General features: G+C 35.2%; 1 protein-coding gene across 4 annotated transcripts in view; it reads left to right on the top strand.

Annotated features, from left to right (window-relative positions):
* INPP4B (inositol polyphosphate-4-phosphatase type II B) overlaps window positions 1–21,496 on the top strand; it is an 877,116-nt gene that overhangs the window by 678,862 nt on the left and 176,758 nt on the right. For all 4 annotated transcript variants that reach the window (XM_037830718.1, XM_037830717.1, XM_037830719.1 and 1 more), the window contains one exon: window positions 3,213–3,360. In XM_037830718.1, coding sequence (XP_037686646.1) covers window positions 3,213–3,360 — 148 coding nt within the window. The remainder of the gene's footprint in view (window positions 1–3,212; window positions 3,361–21,496) is intronic.

The following is a 21,496-nucleotide window of genomic DNA, read 5'->3' as shown; positions in this document are numbered from 1 at the left end:
TATTTTTTCTCAATATACTGGAAATATTCTGCTTTCTTCTGGCTTCTATTGGTGTTGTTGGACAGGGACCAGTTTGTCTAATTCTTGGGGCAGGGGTGGTAAGAGAAAAACTCACCCTTGAAAACTACACCAGAAACAAAGGCAAACACTATAATGCCTCACCAGTATGGACTAACTACAATGTGTAAACTCAGAATTGAATCTTAGAGCACAGCTTATCAGGGGAACACTTATGGTAACAGTCCCTAGATTGTAAGCTTTTACAGCAGTCACATCTATTCCTGAATTGCAATGACTATCTCCACTTTCTGAGATGCTGATCCCTTTCTGTATAACCTGATCAATCCCTGGAACTTTGGGTATCTGTTTGACACCTGAAACTCAGAGCTAGAACTCAGCAGATATGAATGTCAGTATTAACATGTATAGCAACTGCTAAAAAAGCTGGAAAAGAATCCAGACTTCAACTAAAAATTTGAATGAAGCGGATATGGTTAGGACTGGGGCAAATCAAGCCAAAGGGTAAAGGACAAGACTGACTGTGTTTTATAACTTCAAATTCCATGTGAGACCAAGGGAAGAGATGTTTAGTTGGTACAAGATCTATATTTCCTAAACAATTTAACTTGTACAGTTTGTTCAAATCCCATAATTACATAGAACTTTTAATAGGAAGTGAGACCTGGTAGGCTTGCATGAGTTAGTGTGAAATAGCGGCACATCCCAAAGTAATTTGGACAGAAAATAAAATATATATGCAGGGCCTCCCTGAGGACCTGGAGGAAAACGCAGAGATGTTGGGCTTCCTTACCTGGATTGTTGCTGATGTTCTCACAAACATTGAAGACTGGTTTGATGTGCCAAACACTTTATCACAGGACTTACCCTTATGAAGCTCCTTACTGCAAAGGAGAGACTAAACTTGCTTATAATTGTGCCTAAGAGTTTCCTTGAGTACCCGTTTGTTGCTCAGATGTGTCCCTCTCTCTCTAGCTAAGCCAACTCGGTGGGTGAACTCACTGCCCTCCCCACTACGTGGGATCTGACTCCCAGGGTTTTAAATCTCGCTGGCAATGCAGGATATGACTCCCGGGGATGAATCTGGACCCGACATCGTGGGATTGAAAACATCTTCTTGACCGAAAGGGAGATGCGAAATGAAACGAAATAAATTATCAGTGGCTGAGAGATTCCAGATGGAGTAGAGAGGTCACTCTGGTGGACATTCTTATGCACTATATAGATAACCCTTTTTAGGTTTAAATGAATTGGAATAGCTAGAAGTAAATACCTGAAACTATCAAACTGCAACCTAGTAGCCTTGACTCTTGAAGACAATTGTATAGCAGTGTAGCTTACAAGAGGTGACAGTGTAATTGTGAAAGCCTTGTGGATCACACTCCCTTTATCCAGTGTATGGATGGATGAGTAGAAAAATGGGGACAAAAAACTAAATGAAAAATAGGGTGTGGGGGGTGATTTGAATTTTCTTCTTTACTTTTATATTTTATTCTTATTTTCACTTTTTCTGGTACAAGGAAAATGTTCAAATAATAGATTGCGATGATGAATGCACAACTATTTTATGATGGTACTGTGAACAATTGATTGTACACTTTGGATGATTGTATGGTATGTAAATATATCTCAATAAAATTGAATAAAAAAAAACCTCACACTTGAGTAAGTATGCTGGTCTGCTGGAAGGTTTGGATCTGGTGGGTGAAGAATGGGATGTTTAAAATCAAGATTTCTGCTTTTGTTCCAATTCTGATAATGATAGCATCCAGGGCATAACTCTAGGAATGGATGGTTGCAAAAGAGTGGATGAATAGATTCCCATTTCATAAAAATATATGTTTACCTGAATAGTGAATGAAATACGGTCTTATAGAACCCTAAGGTTTTGAAAGACATTTTCTTTCCTGTACACTGAGGAGACCTGGTTCACCATGTTCAGTATTATTTATAATCTTACATCCACTTCAATATCATGTTCCATTTTTAATCAGCTTTATTGGTAAACTGGAGCCAAATGATCATATATCCTTGACTCGTGATTGACCTGATTTTTTATTGCTCATTGACTTTGGTGTATGAGTGTAACAAAGGCATTCATTGCCTAACAGCAGTGGAAATAAAATTCTGCCCTGAAATAAATAGCTTGGAAGTGTAATGGGAGTGCTAGCCTTATGAAAACTATCAAGTATTAAAGTTTATCTTAACATTTGTTCTTAGTTTCTTTGCTTAAATCTCTTAATCCTGGGTTGCATGACCTATTACTTTTTCCCAAATCACTGATCACCAACCCCAATACACAGTTCCTTCATGGTCTCCCTGCCTTGCTCTTGGTAATACCTGGTTTCAAGAAATCATATTATTGATTCATTGGCATCAAAGTATAGACAATATTTGAGTTTTAATATGTCTTAAGTCAAAGGAATAAACCTTTCTGACATTTTAGAGATAAATCATTTTCAGTAGTATCATCTTTTGAAACTTCTGACATAACATCATATATATTGTCAAGTATTATATAAGTAGGTAAAATTGACTATAGAGATGGGAAGAAATTCAGAAATATTTCCTCAAAGTGTGTATTCTGTGTATTTACATATATTTTCATTTTTAATCCTTTTATTGTAAAATATAACATATATGCATAGAAGTAACAACTTTCCAACTGCAATTCAACAAGTAGTTAGCAAATTTCAAAGAATATTATAGGTTACAGTTCCACGGTTTCAGTCATATCCTCATTGTGAAATATAACATATATACAAAAAGATGACATCTTTCAAAATATGATTTAACAAGTAGTTATATAGGAAATTTCCAAAGTTGGTTGTTTGTTGTATTTACATATATTTTGTCTATGTATAGATACAGATCTCTTTATAATAACTGGAAGAGAAAGGAATTAATAGATAATATAGTAGAGAACTAGTAACCATTTTTATGGATTGCAGTTTGATGTATCATTTTTAATTTAATAAATCTGTATGCCCCAGAAGTTGCTGAAAAAGTAAAGATGTTAAAAAATCAAAATCTTAGACATTTAAGTACACTAAAAGATGATAAGGTAGAAAAGACAACATTTTGATGAAATAAATAACTAAATTGATATCCTGATTAATGATTTTGCTAATTGGTCTTCATCAAATGTGAATTTCTTTATAATTTAACTGTTACCCTTGTGTTTTTCTTCCCAGTGTTAAAGAACCCAGTTTGTAAATTATATAGATTTCCCACATCTGACAATAAGTGGATGCAAATCCGGGAGCAGATGTCAGAGAGCATACTTTCTTTTCATATTCCTAAGGAATTGATCTCCCTTCACATAAAAGAAGACTTGTGTAGGTAAGAGAAAATAATTTATGATTTTCTCTCACAAACATTCATTTTTACTCTATTATTTCTTAAGGAATGATGAAACAACATAAAAATCTAGACCTGCTCTGTCTGGTACAGTGGCCACTAGCCACAAGTGGCTTTTGATCACTTGAAACGTGACTAGCCCAAATTGAAATGTGTGGTAAGTGTAAAATGCACACCAGATTTTTAATTCTTAATTTAAAAAAAAAGATTTCCTATTGAAATGTTAATATTTTGAATATATTGGGGTTAAATAAAATATATTAAAATTAATTTCACCTTTTAAAAAATTTTTAAAATATGGCTACTAAAAGTTTTAAATTATACATATGACTTACATTTATGGCTCACATTATATTTTTATTAAGACAGCTTGGAGTCTGGACAATAACCTGAGCTTTGACTTTGCTAATAGTTCTCGGTGTCTACCTCATCTGCTTATGGTTACCATTTCTGTAATAAATCCCCATTTGACTCCTCTTCAGACTACTCATTTGTAACAAGGCTTTCAGATATTTGTTGGCTTAACAACTCTTTGAGGTGATTGATACGATATGCTATGCTAATGGACAGTACTGTTGTATACACAGTTAGATCAATTGCTATAATAAGACAAAAGGATATGTGAGTGGTTTGGTTGATAAGAATATTCTCTGAGCCATGACTAATCAATTTGTTTTTCTGCCTTATAAACCTCTAGTGAGTTTAAAAATGCTGAATACTGAATTATACTAAATAACATCTCAAAAAACTATCAATTTTTTTTAATACTTAGCATTTTGTAATTGTTGAAATATATAGCAGAGTGTGAAAAATCTCAAATTTGGATTTCTGCCTTATGTTCACTTAATAGTATTGTACCCTTTCGGTAGACGGTAAGGACCCTGGGGATGCCATATTGATCTAAGCCAGAGAAAACAACATAGACAAGGGCAGGCAGGGCTGGCAGGTGTTGACAAAATTGGTTAGGATAGGAATGACTGCACAAATACTATAAATCCAAGTTAGAAAAAAGGAACAAAAAGAAAAGAAAAGCATGTTCATGAAAATCAGATGGGAAACTGGATTATAAAACACTCTGGACCTATGGTGAGAAAGATCAAAAGGGAGACAGGGAGCGCATATTTCAGAGCAGAGAGAGGGTGATCAGGCCTCAGAGACTGGACAAGAGACCTTGAATCAGGCCAAGAGAAACTAACAGAATCCAGGAGCAGAATCAAAGTGGAATATATAAGACTGAGCTGCAAGAATGAATTAATACAAGTCATATTATCCTGAATTAGTTTCAGTATTATCCCTACCTAGAACTAGGTCTGTGAGTAGATTATGGGCACAACAAATTCCTAAGAAGGATAAGCTAGTTTACGTAGTTAGCGTGTAAGAGCATAGGGTTTGGATCTTTGAAGCCTTGAAAGAATCATGGTTGCATTCTGGATCACTGGACAATAAGAACCATTCCTCTAGAATCATGAAAATCACCATTTTGTAATGAGAGGTTTCAGAGAATAAGTGACCCTTGCAAGGATGATGGTGTAAGGAAGGACTCACAGTAGACAAGCCTGAGTTAGTGGCGTCAGGAAGGACCTAGCACTTTTATTCTAGCTGACAACTACAGGGTGAAGAAGAGTTGTCCAGATGAAGAAGATGTAAGAAATTTGGACCAGGTCTTACCCTAAAAAGTGGTACCTGATTGACTGCATCTGACATAGCCAGTCCTAAATTCCCACTAAAATTTCTACAAAGATGCAAAAAATGGAAAGTGATGACATTTCACAAAAACACTAACACCAAGTAACACAATGTTGAAGGAATCAAACTTATTATTAGGCTAATATTTTGGTGTTGAAAATCTTAGTTGATGGACCATTAGTGCTACTTTATTTAAAAATACAGCAAGCTAGAGAATTTAAAGAGAAAGACCAGTGCTTCTCAATGTGTCTTTAGTTGTCTGTTTAAAAACATCTTAAAGACTGAGCATTATCCTTCTACTCTATGCTTGCTGCTATTGAATTCTCCTCCACAGTACTATCTAAACCCCCACCTCCAACTCCCACACTCATTAATATCTCTCTCTCTATCCAATCACTGACAGTAAATCCAGGGACGGAGAGGGGGTGGTGTGTGAAATACTGAGAATTGAGTAGGAAATTAGGAGAAAAAGCTGTTAAACTATTAACACCTGTAATTAGTTTGTGGGTGTGTGTTTTAACATACCAAGTTGTTATCCACCACCTTGCCTTTCTCTGTATTTCTTTTTTCATATGCATTCACAGCAAAAAAAAAAAAAAAAAGAAAAAAAAAAAGAAAGATGGAAATGCATGGAAAGGGGCCGGTGGGCAGCTGTGGTCCACCATAAAAGGCAAGGTACAGAGCCTCCGATTATAAAGATCTATTGTGAGGGACAGACTAGAAACTGTTGTCAGTGTACACTGGTAATTGTTCAGAAAAGTAAATTCCATTTCAGTCCTCCAAACTCAATAAAAAGCCTCATAGACTTTGAAAATTGGCTAGGGATCATGCTGGCCAACTTGTTCCATAAACCTTTTTATGTTTTCTGTATAAATCTCCCATCATTAGAATGTGTTCAAAAAATGCAACAATGAACCTTTAAAATTTTGTAAAGAAAAGAAGAGAAAAATCATCCTGAAGTCTCCAAATTTAAGAAATTTGTAGAAAAATTGACTAACAGTCTCAGTGTAAAAAGATATGGTTACTCTGAAACAGAATCGGAGAGTCATAAGAAAAGAACCATCTAAGGGAAAAAGGCCAAGATGAAAAGGATAATGGATGAAATAATTAAATTTTGAAATGCAGCAGCCAAATTATATCTGCAGAGCCAGCAGAAAAGGACAGATTTGACCCAGAGAAATCATATCACTAACGTGGAACACAAACATGAGAAGCTCTTCCAGGATACTAAACAAAGGTGAAAAAAAGATCAAAATGATGAGAGGTTAGATATACAACAGGACAGAGAACTGCAAACTAAATAATTTTAAAAGCTTTTGAAGAAAATATATATATAGTGAAAAGATAGCTGAGTCTATGGTTTTGTATTTTCCTTTTCATGCTGAATTCAAACTGACCTTTCACTTCTCTGTAGGACTAAATGGGAGAAGCTGATTTTCTGAGAGGAAAAGACTGTGACCTCACTTTATTATATAAGGGAGAAGTTATTATTATTATTATTATTATTATTATTTTATGAATGAAGGCAATGGAAATGACGTTCTTAAATATGGAGGAGTTCAGAACATGTCATCCACAAAAATTTCTTGAAAAACCTACTGATGTCATCCTACGAGAAAATACTTAAGAATGTAAGAATTGGGAAGTTGTCCTGCAAAAGGCCTTGAAACACTTTTCTTGGTTGGGTGGAATCTCCAGCCTGGCACAAAGATTTATTCTAAAGTTCTTTTCTTGGCTGTTCTAACACTACTTCTACTCAGATCCTAGAAAGTGTTTTACTTACACCAATTTCCCTCCCCTATCCCCCAACTCAGATTGACTCTCTTACCTTGTTTATTAAAATGACTGGTGCTTTAGCTTTAGTGCTGTTATCTCTTAGTAATTGCAAATTATTGCAAAATATTTTATTAACATGCTTGAAAATCTATCCTGGGAGAATTATTACACAAAAAGCTTGGGATTTTTTCTTGGGGGAAAAAAAAGTTGACTGCAACAATATTAAATTATGGTTATTTACATTGCTAGGGAACCTAAATTATTATTTTCTGAATCTCTAAAATATATATTATCTAAATGGTGTTGTTAAATTGTAGTTGGTAAATAGTAATAAGCCAATCAGTAGCAGATAAAAGCAATCATTAAGTCCCTATTCATACCTTTTTCCTCATAGGATCTTGTGGATATATATATTTTAAAAGAAAAACAGTAGACACAGTATGAGCTTAGTCATTGCCAGGTGTCAGCAAACATTATTATAAAGGGTCAGATAATAAATATTTTAGGCTTTGCAAGCCTTACAGTCATACAGTCTCTGTCCCTAATACTTAGATCCGCCATTATAGCACAAAAGCGGTTTAGACAACATGTAAATGAGTAAGTTTCAACAAAACTAGTCACAAAAACAGGCAATGGCCTTGCCTTTCCTCTTAATTACTAAGATACTGAATTTGCAAACATGGACAGCCCTTGACTTTTTTGAAAATTCTATTCCTTCTTTCATGATAAATTGACTCTTTCAATCCTTTTTTCATCCCAGATTTGAACTTACATATAAGCTAATGAGAAACACAGACAACAATTCTTGTTTGGTGTGTTGCCATCTCTGTATAGGAGTGTCTTGTCAACATTCCAAATGAATGGAAAATAGAAAATTTTAAAAAATGTTATGGTTGGTATCAGTCTCATAAACTGAATGATAAAGAGTTCCTAAAGGTGTGACTATGGGTTTAACCGTGAAAGAAAAGAACAGTGTTAAGAAATAGAAGAAATGACATGTTAGGTATAAATAGTCAAAACTGTATCTTAAAAACAAGGCATTATTAGTGGTTTCATAAACATACACACACACACACACACACATACACACACACATATATATGTGTATTTTTAACTCTGTGAGACTGAACTTCCATTCATCACATTCATTCAAGTATACTATTAACTTTCATGCGTCTGCGGTTACTATACACTGGACTGAAAGTTAGTGTGAGTCTGTTTGCATGGGACTGCATTGTACTGTTTGTTTATTTGTAGAATATACACATATTTGTATAAATGAGGAAAACATTATCCTTTCAACAATTATGGCATTTAGTGCAAATAATGTTGGCAGGCACCACCCAGGAAGCAGCTACTTTCACATCACTCATACACAGAGACTGTCCTCGCCTGCAGCTGTCATCTAAACAAACTTCCTGTTAGTCTCTGAGTCTCACAGTCTTTGTAACGTTTAGACTCAATGTGAACAAGTACACAATGTGTACAGTTTGAGATTGAAACTCTTAGGTCTGGGATAGAGTTTAAAACCTTTGGGGGCTCCTTCCCATTGAATTAAGCTTTAACATTTTCTGAGTTCAAGTTCAGATACAAAACAGTTTTTGAATTAGCAGTCAAGTGCTTTCACAGCATTGCATTTTGAATTTTATATTTTGGTTTACATCCAGAAAATTCCCAAGCAGGAAATCTTAGACATCACTCAAGTTATGCTTATTTTTGTGAAGAAGGGTTCAATTTATGCTTAGTAATTTTCTGATTCTTTGCTCTTGGCACTACATTTTAAAAATATATAAAATAGATATTGAGTTTTTGCCATAAATGTAATACATGCTCACTGTAGAAAATAGTAAAAAATATAGCAAAGTATAAAAAAGATTAAAATCACTCTAAATCCACCAACCGAAAGTAAACATTGATAGTAGATGTTAGGATACTTCCTGCTGGTCTTTTTGATGTATCAGTCAAAATTAGGATGATATAATTTTTACTGATTGGTGGCCTACATTTTTATTTAATATTATACTGTTAGAATCACAAATGTATTTTCAAGATGGGCAAGGAAAATTAAGTGTCTTCATTTTATGTATCTACTCTGGTCTTTATAAGCTTCACTGTGGTAGGCCAATTTTTGGCCCCATGAAATTCTCTCCCTGGTTTCACACCGGTGAATGTGTCATCTTACATGGGAAAAAGGACTTTGTGAATATAATTACGCTTACTAATCAGTTGGCCCAATGTAATTAGGTGAGCCCTTTAAAAGTAAAGCTTTCTTCTGCCTGAGACAGAAAAGGAAGTCAGAGTGATGTGACAGAGGGGGAAGAGGAAGGCAGAGAAATTCAAAGTATGAGAAGGATTCAATGAGCTGGCTTCGGAAATGGAGGGGACCACAAGCGAAAGAAGGTGGGCAGCCTCTAGACACTGAAAATGCCACCTGTGCCAGTTTGAAACTATTTGGACCCCAGAAGGGCCATGATCTTTTAACCCAATTTTGTTGGGTGGAACCTTTTGATTTAGTGTTGCCATGGAGATGTGACTCACCCAACTGTGGTTGACACCTTTGATTAAATTATTTCCCTGGAGATGTGACCCCGCCCATTCCGGTGGTTTTTGATTGGTTCACTGGAGTGCTTAAGAGAAGCTGATTACTGACAGAGACACTGATGCTTGGGGACGCTTGGAGATGCAGACAGAAAGACATTTGGAGATGCTAAGCTAAGAGATGAAGCCCAGAGTTTGCCCCGGAGAAGCTAAGAGAGGACCCCCAGATGTTTAGAGAGAAAAGCCCTGGGAGAACAAGCAAAGATACACAGGCGCTCGAGAGAGAAGCTAAGAGAGGCAGAGCCCAAGCAAGAATGCACAGAGGCTGAGAAAGAGAAGCTAAGAGAGACAGAAACCCAGAGACATTTTGGAGAAAGCCATTTTAAAATGCAACCCAGGAGCAAAGGACCAGCATATGCCATCCACGTGCCTTCCCAGCTGATTGAGATGTTCCAGACACCATTGGCCATCCTCCAGTGAAGGATTCCTCTTGTTGATTCCTTCATTTGGACACCTCTATGGCCTTAGAACTATAAATTTGTAACCTAATAAATCCCCTTTATAAAAGCTAATCCATTTCTGGTGTTTTGCATAACAGCAGTATTAGCAAACTGGAGTACCACCTATCAAAGGCAGCAAGGACATGGGACCTCAGTCCTAAAATCACATGAAAGTGAATTTTGCCAACAAACATAATGAGCCTGGAAGCAGATTTTTCCTCAGAGCCTCCAGATAAGAGCCCAGGTTGATTAACACCTTGATTTTGACTTTGTGGGATACACTGAGCAGAGAACCCAGACGTACTGTCCATACTTCTGACTTACAGAGCTATGAGATAACCAATGGGTACTGTTTAAAGCCACCAAGTTTGTGCTAATTTGTTGCACAGCAATAGAAAACTAATTTGCTGACTCTTACAAGTAGTAGAGAACACTTAGACTTGCCATTTAACAGTATCTTGGTTTCTTCTAGTTTAAAGTTTGCTTTCAATTTAAACATCAAGGTCTCTTCAGAATTTAGCTCCCCCTCTGGGGTGGTTCAAAACTTTGGGATGACTCTGTCTTTTTTAGGAGCATTGCCAGCTATTTAAAATTTAACTCTTCCCTGTTTCCTACTCCAAGAAAATATGTAGGTGAATGAGAGGGAGCTTACCATGTCCTCTTAAAAGCAAGAACGAAGGGGTTATTGATTCTTTGAATTATCCACTAGATACTTTCTGGTTTCTACTATGGGATGACTAGATGGGTATTTCCCCTGGACTAGTAACCACTGAGGTGCAAAGGGCTCCATCTGGCCTTTTGGGTGATGCCTTGGTATCCACTAGTGGGGTCCCCTTGTATTTGTTATTGATGTACATACCCGTGCAGTTTCTCAATCTGTCCCTATTCTTCTACCAGAAAATTGGCATTTTCAGTACTTCCACAAACCCTCAATGGGACATGTGGGATCTTTTATATTTCTTGTGCAGCATACACTGGCCATGGGGGCAGGGGGGCTATTTCTCTACCTACCATCTTTCTACTACCAGTTCAACACCACGGCTTAGCTACCATGTTGAATAGGCACCATTCTCAAGGCTGGAATTCATGTTATTCTCCTAAATATATGTCTGTAATCCTAAATGCTTTATTGAGAATTATACTATACCTCACATACCATCTCGTAACTTCATTTTTTCCTATATACCTTAATAAATGCTTTCCTAAAGTATGGATTTTAATGGTTGCATTATATTCTGCCATAGAACTGCTCACTAAGAAACATATAAATTGTTGCTTAAATGTTAATATGTTCATATGTTATATGATATAAATACTTAATGCAATATAAATAATAGCTCATGGACATTTATATACATCTGCAGTATTCTTTAGGTTTAACTACTAAAAAGTGAAATTGCTGAGACAAACTGCAGGTGTATTTTAAGGCCTTTATTTCGTATTTCTGATTTGCCACCAAAAAGTTTGAATCTGTTTGCACTGCCATTAATTACATAGGAAAATCTTGCACACCAATGTTCATAGCAGCATTATTGACAGTTTCTAAAACATGGACACAACACTGGTGAATGGTAAATGAAATGTGGTATATGCTTACAACAGGTTATTATTTATCCATAAAAGGAAATGAAGTCCTGATACATGAGACAGCGTGGATAACCTTGAAGACATCATGCTGAGTGAAATAAGACATACACGAAGAACAAATTTTGTATGATCTCACTAATTTGAAATAATTAGAATAAGCAAACTCTTAGTTAGAATCTAGAGTATAGGTTACCAGGGGATGGATTGGGGATAGGGAATGGGAAGTTAAGGCTAAAGCAGGGTTCCTGTTTGGAATGATGGAAATGTGTTGGTATTGGATGGTGGTGATGGTAGCACAATATTGTTGATCACAATTAACAGCACTGAAATATATATCTGAGTATGATTAAAAGGGGAGATGTTAGATTGTATATATGGTAAGAGGGTAAAAAAATATCAATCGAACTACACTACACAGTGTTCCCTACATTAAACAATGGACTTTAATTAATAGTACAATTATAAGAATGTGCTGACATCAATTGTAACAAATTTTCAACACCAATTTAGGATGTTGTTGGTGGGGTGGTTTATGGGGATCCTGTGTTTATGCATACTTTTTCTGTAAATCCATAACTTCTCTAATAAAGGGAAAAAAATCGACTAATGAAAAATAAAAAAAGAATTGCCGTCTTTGGAATATACATTCTTCCCTTTCAGGAAAAAGTCTGCTAAAGTTTTCTTTTATACATAAATAGACTTTTACGTTTTATTTGTGTTGATTTTGTGTGTTTATCATAAGGATTAATGTCTTTGATTTGAGGTACTCTTTTAAAAGAGAATCCTTAGGGTCTTATTTCTCAATTCTACTCTTCTTGTGTCTCATTCAGTTATTTTTGTTTTCAGCTTTATCTTCATCCTTTTTTTGAACAGACTTCTTGCATTGACTGCATGCTGCTTTTGTTGCTTTTGTTTCTACTGTGTTTAAACAATGAAACTACTAAAAACTATGAATTTGTCATAAGTAGATCTTAGATCACATACCATAAACCCTGACATTATGGTATCATTTTTAGTAGTTTTGCAAGTCTATAATTTTGACCAGATGTTATTTAAAAAATTGTATTTCCTTTTGAAGTTGTCAAGGGTTATATTTTAAAGATGCTGGAGGTTTTATTTTTCTCTTGGTTTAGACTTTTAAATTAATTTCTGCTTTTATGTTTTAGGTTTCCTTGTGACTTACTATATAATCTTGATTTTCAAATATTTCATGAAAACCGAAAGGAAATTGTATTCTCTATCTGCGATGTTGAAGTTGTAGTAATTTCTATTTAAAATTACCATTATCGTTATTATTATATTATTTATTTTGTCAATGAATGTTTTCTTTGTTTATTGCTACTTGACCTATTGAAGGTTAAAAGTTATGTGTTAAAATTTCCTGATGACTTCTGTGTCATTACATCCAATGAATGCTCTTTAGCCTACATCTTTTTGACCTCTTGGCAGAGTTCAACTTTTTAAAACAGCTTTCCATCCACTGGTATTCAGGTGACGTCTCCTGGAATGTCTTCTCTGGATCCATAGTAGACTCTTCTCCTTCTACCTTTCCCTTAAGGGTTGATTTTGTCTCATGCATGGTCCTAAATCTCCTAGCCCTCTCACAACATGCTCTTCATGGTCAGTTATTTCCACTGCCACAGTGTTCATTGCCATTGACAAGATGTTGTTTTCTCAGTCATTCAGTTTGTGCTTGTCTCCTGAGTACCAGATACCTCTACCCAGTTGCCTACAAAACAATTCTACTTACATGTCTTACAGTTACTTAAAAGGCAACAGTCTAAAAGTTAACTCATCTCTTTCCCTTCCAAATAGCTCCCCATCAATTAATTCCTATCTCAGTAAGTGAAAATACCCTCTTCCCCACAGCTCAATGCCAAAACATAGACGATATTCTTTTGTCTTGTCTTTCTATAGTATCTACATTCAGTTTTGTCAGTTTATGATCATTCTAATTTCAGAATTTCTCTCAAACTCATTTTTTTTTCATCCTCACTCCCCGTACTCTGAGCCTGACCATCATAATTTCTTGCTTACGATAGTGCCACAGTCTACTGAAAGCTTTTCTTCCGACAGCCTCACTTCCTTAAACCATGGCTCAGGTTGCAGGGTCACATGATCTGATTGACAATGCAGATTTTTGGTAGGAGTTTTCTAGAGACGGTTTGTTATTTAACTTCTTGAGAACTATACTGGAATTATGTGTAGGGAAGGGATGGGGGGAGGTCCTGCTTATGAAGTGCTCAGTATAAGTGCTTAACTACTTATATAAGTAATTCCTTCCAGAGAAGTTTAGTAAATTTTTCCTTAATCGTAATGCATATGAGATTTGGCACTGAACAGGAGATGACTTCCTTGATCTGGCATACTTGAAGGATGGGAAAAATGGCAACTGATTCATTATGGAGTTATTATAACAGAAGAAAAGGAGAGTGAACATGTGGAAGACATCTCAGGGATTCTAAATACATCTCGAGGTGTGTGTTTGTACCTGCACACAAGCGTGTGTGTGTGTGTGTGTGTGTGTATGTGTGTGTGTTTGAGTCTTTGCCTGTGGTTATAGTGCTTCAGACTTTACAGTCCTTCAAACTTGGCTTGAGTGCAGATAAGTTATATAGCTCTTGTCAAACTACCACCAATAACATTGTTATAGTTTGTTTTTAATGTTGCCACATATTTTGTTTATGTTGAGTATTTTCTTGAGATTTTGTACTACTTCAAAGGTTTGCTGTGCTCAGTCTACACTGAAATATGTTAGGTTACTAAATAGAGTGGTAGTACTTCTATCGCTGAAATGCGATGTCAGCCACAAATGTAGTATTAAATCATGGTGTGTACACATGTATGTTCAAATGAGAGGCTCTGGAGACAGTACAGTGTTTGGCTTTTTCAAAAAAAGTATATATCCCTGCACCATAAGATTGTGTGGGAAAACCTCTCATGATATAAAAGGTTTTAAAGAAATACCTCAAAACAGTTCAGTGAATATAGATCTTATAGCCAATAAAACTTCCCAAGAAAAAATTATTTTGATTTATGTCACATAATTTCTCTTTTCTCCTGCCTCCCTTTATCTCTATACACATTTGCTCCAGTGATTCCAGGAATGGGAAGGGGGAGATACTTTCTGACATATAGTGTTGGTAGATTAGAGGAAAGGATAAGAATGTTTCAAACAATGAACTTAAAGAATTTCCAAAGTTTTAGGTATAACAGATATAAATATTCATATGTATTGTTCATAAGAAACATTTTTGTGAACAACATAAAAAAATTGAACTAAAATACTTTAGCATGGAAAAATATGATAGTTTGGGACAAGCTTTAAATAAAAAGTTTTATTTCCACATCTTTGACAGAGTGTACATGTTTCCCCCAAGATGTTAAAGTTTGAAAATATATATAATCTAAGCTCATGGTGACAAAATATTTTGTATCAATGAAGACAATCACTTATTTTTTGTTCATCATCATATATTTCAATTATTAGTATATATTGTATTTTTAGAGCTATAGAAGCATGATAAGTATATTTCCATATTTGTGTATCTTCATATCCTATTGAATTAGTTTTCCGAGCAGAAAATCTATTCTGATAGGAATACAGAAGATATTTAATTTTTTGACCCTGCACCATATCTTGAAGTATTTTATGGCTATCATAGAAAAGAAAAAAAGTTCTTTTTATTTCAAACTGATAACACTACAAGAATGTTTTTTTAAATGTTAAAATATATATTAAAATTATAAATTATAACCTGATATATTCAAAATCATTTACACTATCCAAACGGATATGCAGTAAGATGTCATTACAGAGTAACACAGCCTGTCAATTTAATCTATGATTTGACATTCTGTAATATAATTTATGTACTTTTTTTCAAAAATATATTTATCACCAGACAAGCTTTACCCTTAATGTGGCCTACAAAGCAAGCATAATCTCATGCCTCCCTGCTTCTCCGGCCTTGTCTAATGCCTTATTTCCCTTGCCATGGCTGGAGCACATGCCTCTTGGGAAGTATATCTACACTTGGATACCTGGATAAAATAAAGACGCAATTAAAATCTTTACTGACCATAAAGAAACACTGATTAATGGCAAAAGCAATAGGGGGCCAACTACTCTGTTTAGATCTCATATGTATCAGTTAAACCTCAAACTGATGAATCTGATAGAGTGTTTGTAGTTTTCTGCCCCTCTTTGTTTCTCCTTGTGTCTCTTTTTCTGTGTTTCTTGCTTGCTGTCTTTAAGAATCATCCTGTCCTGAGTATCTAAAAAGATGCATAAAAAATATCACATCAGGACTCCACGATTGACTCATACCTGATTAGTGTTATTTCTTCTGTTCATTTTTTCCATAAAATGTTGATGCGCATTTGGATTACCATATCATTTAAGATGCATTTGTCCTACCAACTCCCAGTACTGAGGGCAGATGCTGTGTGCCATTCGGTTCATCATTATGGATTCTTGGTATCATTTAATGAGAGGTCCTGTAGAGCTCTTAGAACTACCAAGCTGATGACAGGAAAAGGTATTTTATTTTGTTTTTTGCTCTTTCAGAAGCATGTTTTTTCAATTGTGTCAGGATTCTTTATTTTAAATGAATGGAACATAGGAGAGTGTGTTGTAATGATACAAGCAAAGAATTTAAATACTTACAGACCTGAGTTCAAAACCTATAACTGCCATTGATGTATACTTATAATTTGTAGAAAATTGCTTAATCTCTTAATTTCCTAATTTTTTTAACTTTCAAAGTTTGACTTATAGGACTACTATAATAATTAAATGATCGATCAGGAGAGTCCAGCACTTTTGACCAACTATAGAGTTTTATTATATTTGTTTCTTCAATGTGTGTATTGGGGCAGTCTTGAGTTTGAAGCCTGGCTCCCCCAACCCTACTAAATAGCTGTGTAATGTGGCAATTTACCTGATTTCTCTAATCTTCGGTTTCCTCAACTGTAAAAATGTGTTACATAAAACTGCATATGGTAATCATGAGGTTTAAAATGAGCTAGTAATGAAAAATGGTTGGTGCATACATACATTAAGGCCTTTAATATTATTTGGTAATATCAAATGGTAACTCTTACCATTTATGTAAAGAACCATGTAGACCGTAGACATCGAATATATCAAAGCTATTATTGTTGTTCTTTATTTCAACTGAATGTTGTAGTGTTTCAGACACGAAACCAAATCTGTAATTTATTTTAATCTCTTTTATCTTACTCACCTAGAACTTCACTTAGATATGCTCACTATCTACAGGAATAAAATGGAACATGCCTTCTACCCTCAAAGCTGGTGTGTCTGGAGCTCAGACTGTGATCTTGCAAAGCTAACCAGGCTACAGGTTAGCTAGTGCTTTCTGGGCCACATTAAAGAAAGAACTTGTCAATTATGTTGTTTGTCCTATTCCTGGAATATAGTACAGTACCCAGCATATAATAAACACTCAATAATGTAGTCTTTTTCTTAAGACCAATAGAAGAACCATTCACAGATTGTTAGCAGGGGGTGACATGATTACACTCACAGAAAGGGAGGATGTATGGATGGAAAAAACAATTTAGAGGCTATTGTGGTTGCCCAGGCTAATGATGATGGTGTCTTGAACCAGGGTGGTGGTAGGGGAAATGGAAAAATGTGCATACATTTGAGGTTTTTTAAGGGATAAAATCAAGAGGACTTGGTGATGGCTTTCATCTGCATTTTAAGGATGAATCAAGCATCTGTCCAGCATAACTGAATGTATTAATAAAATTCATTGGTGTGGGAAATAGTGGGAGAGAACCAGGTTTATAAGGAAAAAGGAGACTTTATTAGCTTTTAGCAGAACCATCTGGGACTGTGCTATCCAATATAGTAGACACTGGCCACATGTGGTTATTTAAACTAGTTTAAATTATTAACAAATCAAATTAAACATTCAGATGCTTTGTGAAACTAGACATATTTCAATTACTTTAGTAGTTCCATATGGCACAGATATATTGGATAACACAGATACAAAATATTTCCATCAATACAGAACATTCTGTTGGGCAACATTGATCTAGGATAAACAGCAATGGTATCTATAATTTCATAAGGAAGGTTTCCCATAACAAAAAACCTTCCTGTCTTCTGGCCCAATGAAATTTTTTTTTAAATATTGCTTCATGACTGAACCAATCTTTTTTTTTTCCAATTCAGTTTTATTAAGATATATTCACATACCCTACAGTCATCCACAGTGTATAATCAGTTGTTCACAGTACCATCATATAGTTGTGCATCTATCACCAAAATCAATTTTTGAACATTTTCATTACTCCAAAAAGGTTAAAATAAGGGTATAGATACAAGTAAAGGAGAACATCCAAAATATCCCATCCCCCTTCCCCCTCTTATTCTTATAATTTTTGTTCCCGTTTTTCTAATCATCTATCCATACACTGGATAAACAGAGGTGAGCCACAAGGTTTTCACAATCACATGGTCACAATGTATAAGCTATATAGTTATACAGTCATCTTCAAGAATCAAGGCTACTGAGTTGCAGATCAACAGTTTCAGGTATTTCCTTCTAGCTATTCCAATGCACTAAAAACTAAAAAGGGATGTCTGTATAACCATAAGAATAACTTCCAGAATGACCTCTTGACTCCATTTGAAATCTCTCAGCCACTGAAACTTTGTTTTGTTTCATTTCACTTCCCCCTTTTGGTCAAGAAGACTTTCTCAATCCCACAATGCCAGGTCCAGACTCATTCCCAGGGAGTCATGTCCCACATTGCCAGGGAGTTTTACACTCCTGGGAGTCATGTCCCACTAGTGGGGGAGAGCAGTGAATTTACCTGCAGCGTTTGGCCCATTGGAATTTAACATGGAGAATGAGAAGGCTGACATCAAGCTTTCTACTTTACCCTTATAGGCCAAAGAGATTTTTTTTCCAGGTGAGTAGTATGGAGATACTTGTTCTGTGCTATGATTTCCAGTGGGAGAGAGATTGCATTGTATTTCTAATAAAGTGGTTTAAAGCATGGATTCCAAAGCCCAACCAGCTGGCATTAATCCCAATTCTGTCACTCCCTAATTGGCTGACCTTGGATGAATTATTTGACTTTACTGGCCTCAATTTCCTCATTTGTAAGATAAGCATAATAATGGTTTCCTTGAAGTGTTGTTATGAATGTTCAGTGAGGTAATATATGTAAAGTCTTAAAACAGTACCTGGCAGATAATAAACACTGCATAAACATTTATTAAGTGGATAGAAAATAAATACAAATTTTTGCATTAGTGTTTTACATTCTAGTACTTACTGTAGACAGGCTGTGTGGTAGGTACACACTTGAAGAAAGTATTTGAACCAGCTCTCTGTTGAGCAGAGTGGTAGTTCCATTCAGATGAATCCCTGAGGAGTGAGATTTCAATCTTGTCCTATTTAGTGACAATTTCTCAGGAGAAATTGTACTCACTGGGAATTAAAATTAAAAATAGAACAGGATTTTCTGTCACAAAACCTGGGTATAAATTCTGATTCTGCCACTTACTAGTAATGTGGCCTTGAACAAGTCACTTCACCTCTCAGTCGTATTCTTTTTCTCTCTAGAGTTGTGTTGTCCCATAGAATTTTCTGCGTTGTTGGGAATGTTCTATACTGCACTGTCCAGTATGAAAGCTTCTAGCCACATATGGCTACTGAGCACTAGAAATGTGGCTAGTGTGACTGAGGAACTGAATTTTATTTTTATTTAATGCAACTCTAGAGAAATTATCTCTGAGAATTGTTGTAAGAATCACATGAAGAGATAAGTTCTATAAAAAAGTAAGCCTGAGTATCAAAAGGGAGAGATAAGAATTGGCACCTGGGAAGTCTTGTGTTAGCCACCAGTGAGCCCTAGTGCCAAGTGTTATGTAGAACGTACAATCAATCTCCTGAATTCCATCTACCTATGAAACTTAATTATATGACACCTGCACTCCAGGTCCAGGGGTGGGAATTTGAAGGAGTAATACCCAGAAACGTTTGCAGTTTCTGCAAGTGTGGGCAGGAATAATAGGTGATTAGAGTGCTAACGTTCTTGCTTCATTAGCCTTGCAACTAATTTTTATGGCTACCTGAAATGCAGAAGCTGTAATTAATATAAGTGGATTTTGAAAAAACTTTCACACAACATGCCACTACTTTAAACATAAATGGAGCACTGAGCCTTAAGAGATTAAAAAATAAATGTTGGCCATGTTTGATAACTTTAAAACAAAGTAACTATCAAAGATAAACAAGACATTACTTGGGAGTAAATAAACACCAGTTCACATCTATCCAGAATAGCAAATAGGCTCTTAGGCTGATGTTAGAAGTGTTTGTTATTCCTCATTGTTTTGAAAGCAGTTACCTAAAATTAAACTATAGAATTTTGCTGTTTATCAGGTATAGATTCTGTGATTATGTCTAAATCATGCAATAACTGTGTTCCAATTCTTAGTCTTTGCATATAATTTGAAACCTTATTCATTGTATAGTACAATAACCACTTATTTTGGTGTCAAGGGAAAATAAAACCATATTTTGATGATTGAATGAATGACCACTCAGAATGTCCAGTCATTTTTCAGTAAAATAGTAGCTCTGGACTGCAGCATTAACCACATTGTCATTTACAAATGCATTTTTTTAAAAAGCCTGTGATACATGGATGTGATTTTCTTTTCCTGTATGAGTTAAAGCACAGACAGTTTGAATTGTAGGTTGAACATTCTGTGTGACTTGATACACAGCAGTTGAACTTTGCTCAGTTTTATGGTGTCACCCAACCACTTTATGAAATTGAAGCCACACACCAGTCATTTGTGTAGTCTATTCTTCATTGACTATTGAGTATTTAATTCTTTTTTCCTAGTGGGTAAATGTTTTATGCTTTCTTTTGGGTTTGATTTAAGGTCTGTTTTAGCTTAATGAATAAAAGCAGCTTGGCTATTAAACTTTGCACCTGTGTATACCCACATGTAGTTTTAGTGTGTAATAACTACCCAAAGGATCTATTTAAATTGCATGACTATTTATTCTGCAAAATTGTGCTATAGAGCTCATTAGGGGGAAAGAATTTCTATTTATTTAAACAATAATCTCAAGTGACATTTTAATGTCTTTCTTACTGGACCATATCCTATGCTGTATAAATTTTTATCTGGTTATTTAATCTTATTACATTCTTGGAAATGAATTAGCTATTATTCTCAGGTGCTCCTCTTTACAATAATTGTTTTTCAAAATTTCAGGAATTTTTAAATTTTTGAACCCAGATTTTTTTTTTATTCAAGTAATCCCAAATAGAGTTACTTTATTTAAACATTAAGCTAGAGGGTGTGTGGGTTTTGTTTGTTTTTGTTTTACTTCAGTTTTATCAAGTTATATTCACATAACATACAGTCATCCACAGTGTACAATCAGCTGTTCACAGTAACATCATATAGTTGTGTTTATCACCACAGTCAATTTTTGAACATTTTCCTTACTCCAAAAAGTAAAAAAATAAAAATAAGAATAAAAATAAAAGTGCAAAAGAACACCCAAAGCATTCCATCCCCCATCCCACTCTATTTTTCATTTAATTTTTGTCCTCATTTTTCTACTCATCTGTCCATACACTGGATAAAAATAATAATAAAAATAAAAGAAAAAAAGAACACCCACAGCATTCCATCCCCCATCCCACCCTATTTTTCATTTAGTTTTTGTCCCCATTTTTGTATTCATCTGTCCATTCACTGGATAAAAGGAGAGTGAGCCACAAATTTTTCACAGTCATACAGTCATACTGTGTAAGCAACATAGTTATACAGTCGTCTTCAAGAATCAAGGCTACTGGGCTCCAGTTCAACAGTTTCAGGTATTTCCTTATAGCTATTCCAATACACTGAAAACTAAAAAGGGATATCTGTATTGCACATAAGAATGCCCTCCAGCGTGATCTCTCGACTCCATTTGAAATCTCTCAGCCACTGAAACTTTATTTAGTTTCATTTT

Source organism: Choloepus didactylus, chromosome 3, assembly GCF_015220235.1.
Source record: "Choloepus didactylus isolate mChoDid1 chromosome 3, mChoDid1.pri, whole genome shotgun sequence".
Classification (NCBI taxonomy): domain Eukaryota; kingdom Metazoa; phylum Chordata; class Mammalia; order Pilosa; family Megalonychidae; genus Choloepus; species Choloepus didactylus.
Note: the sequence above shows the minus strand (reverse complement) of the source record. Positions and strands in the feature narration are given on the sequence as shown.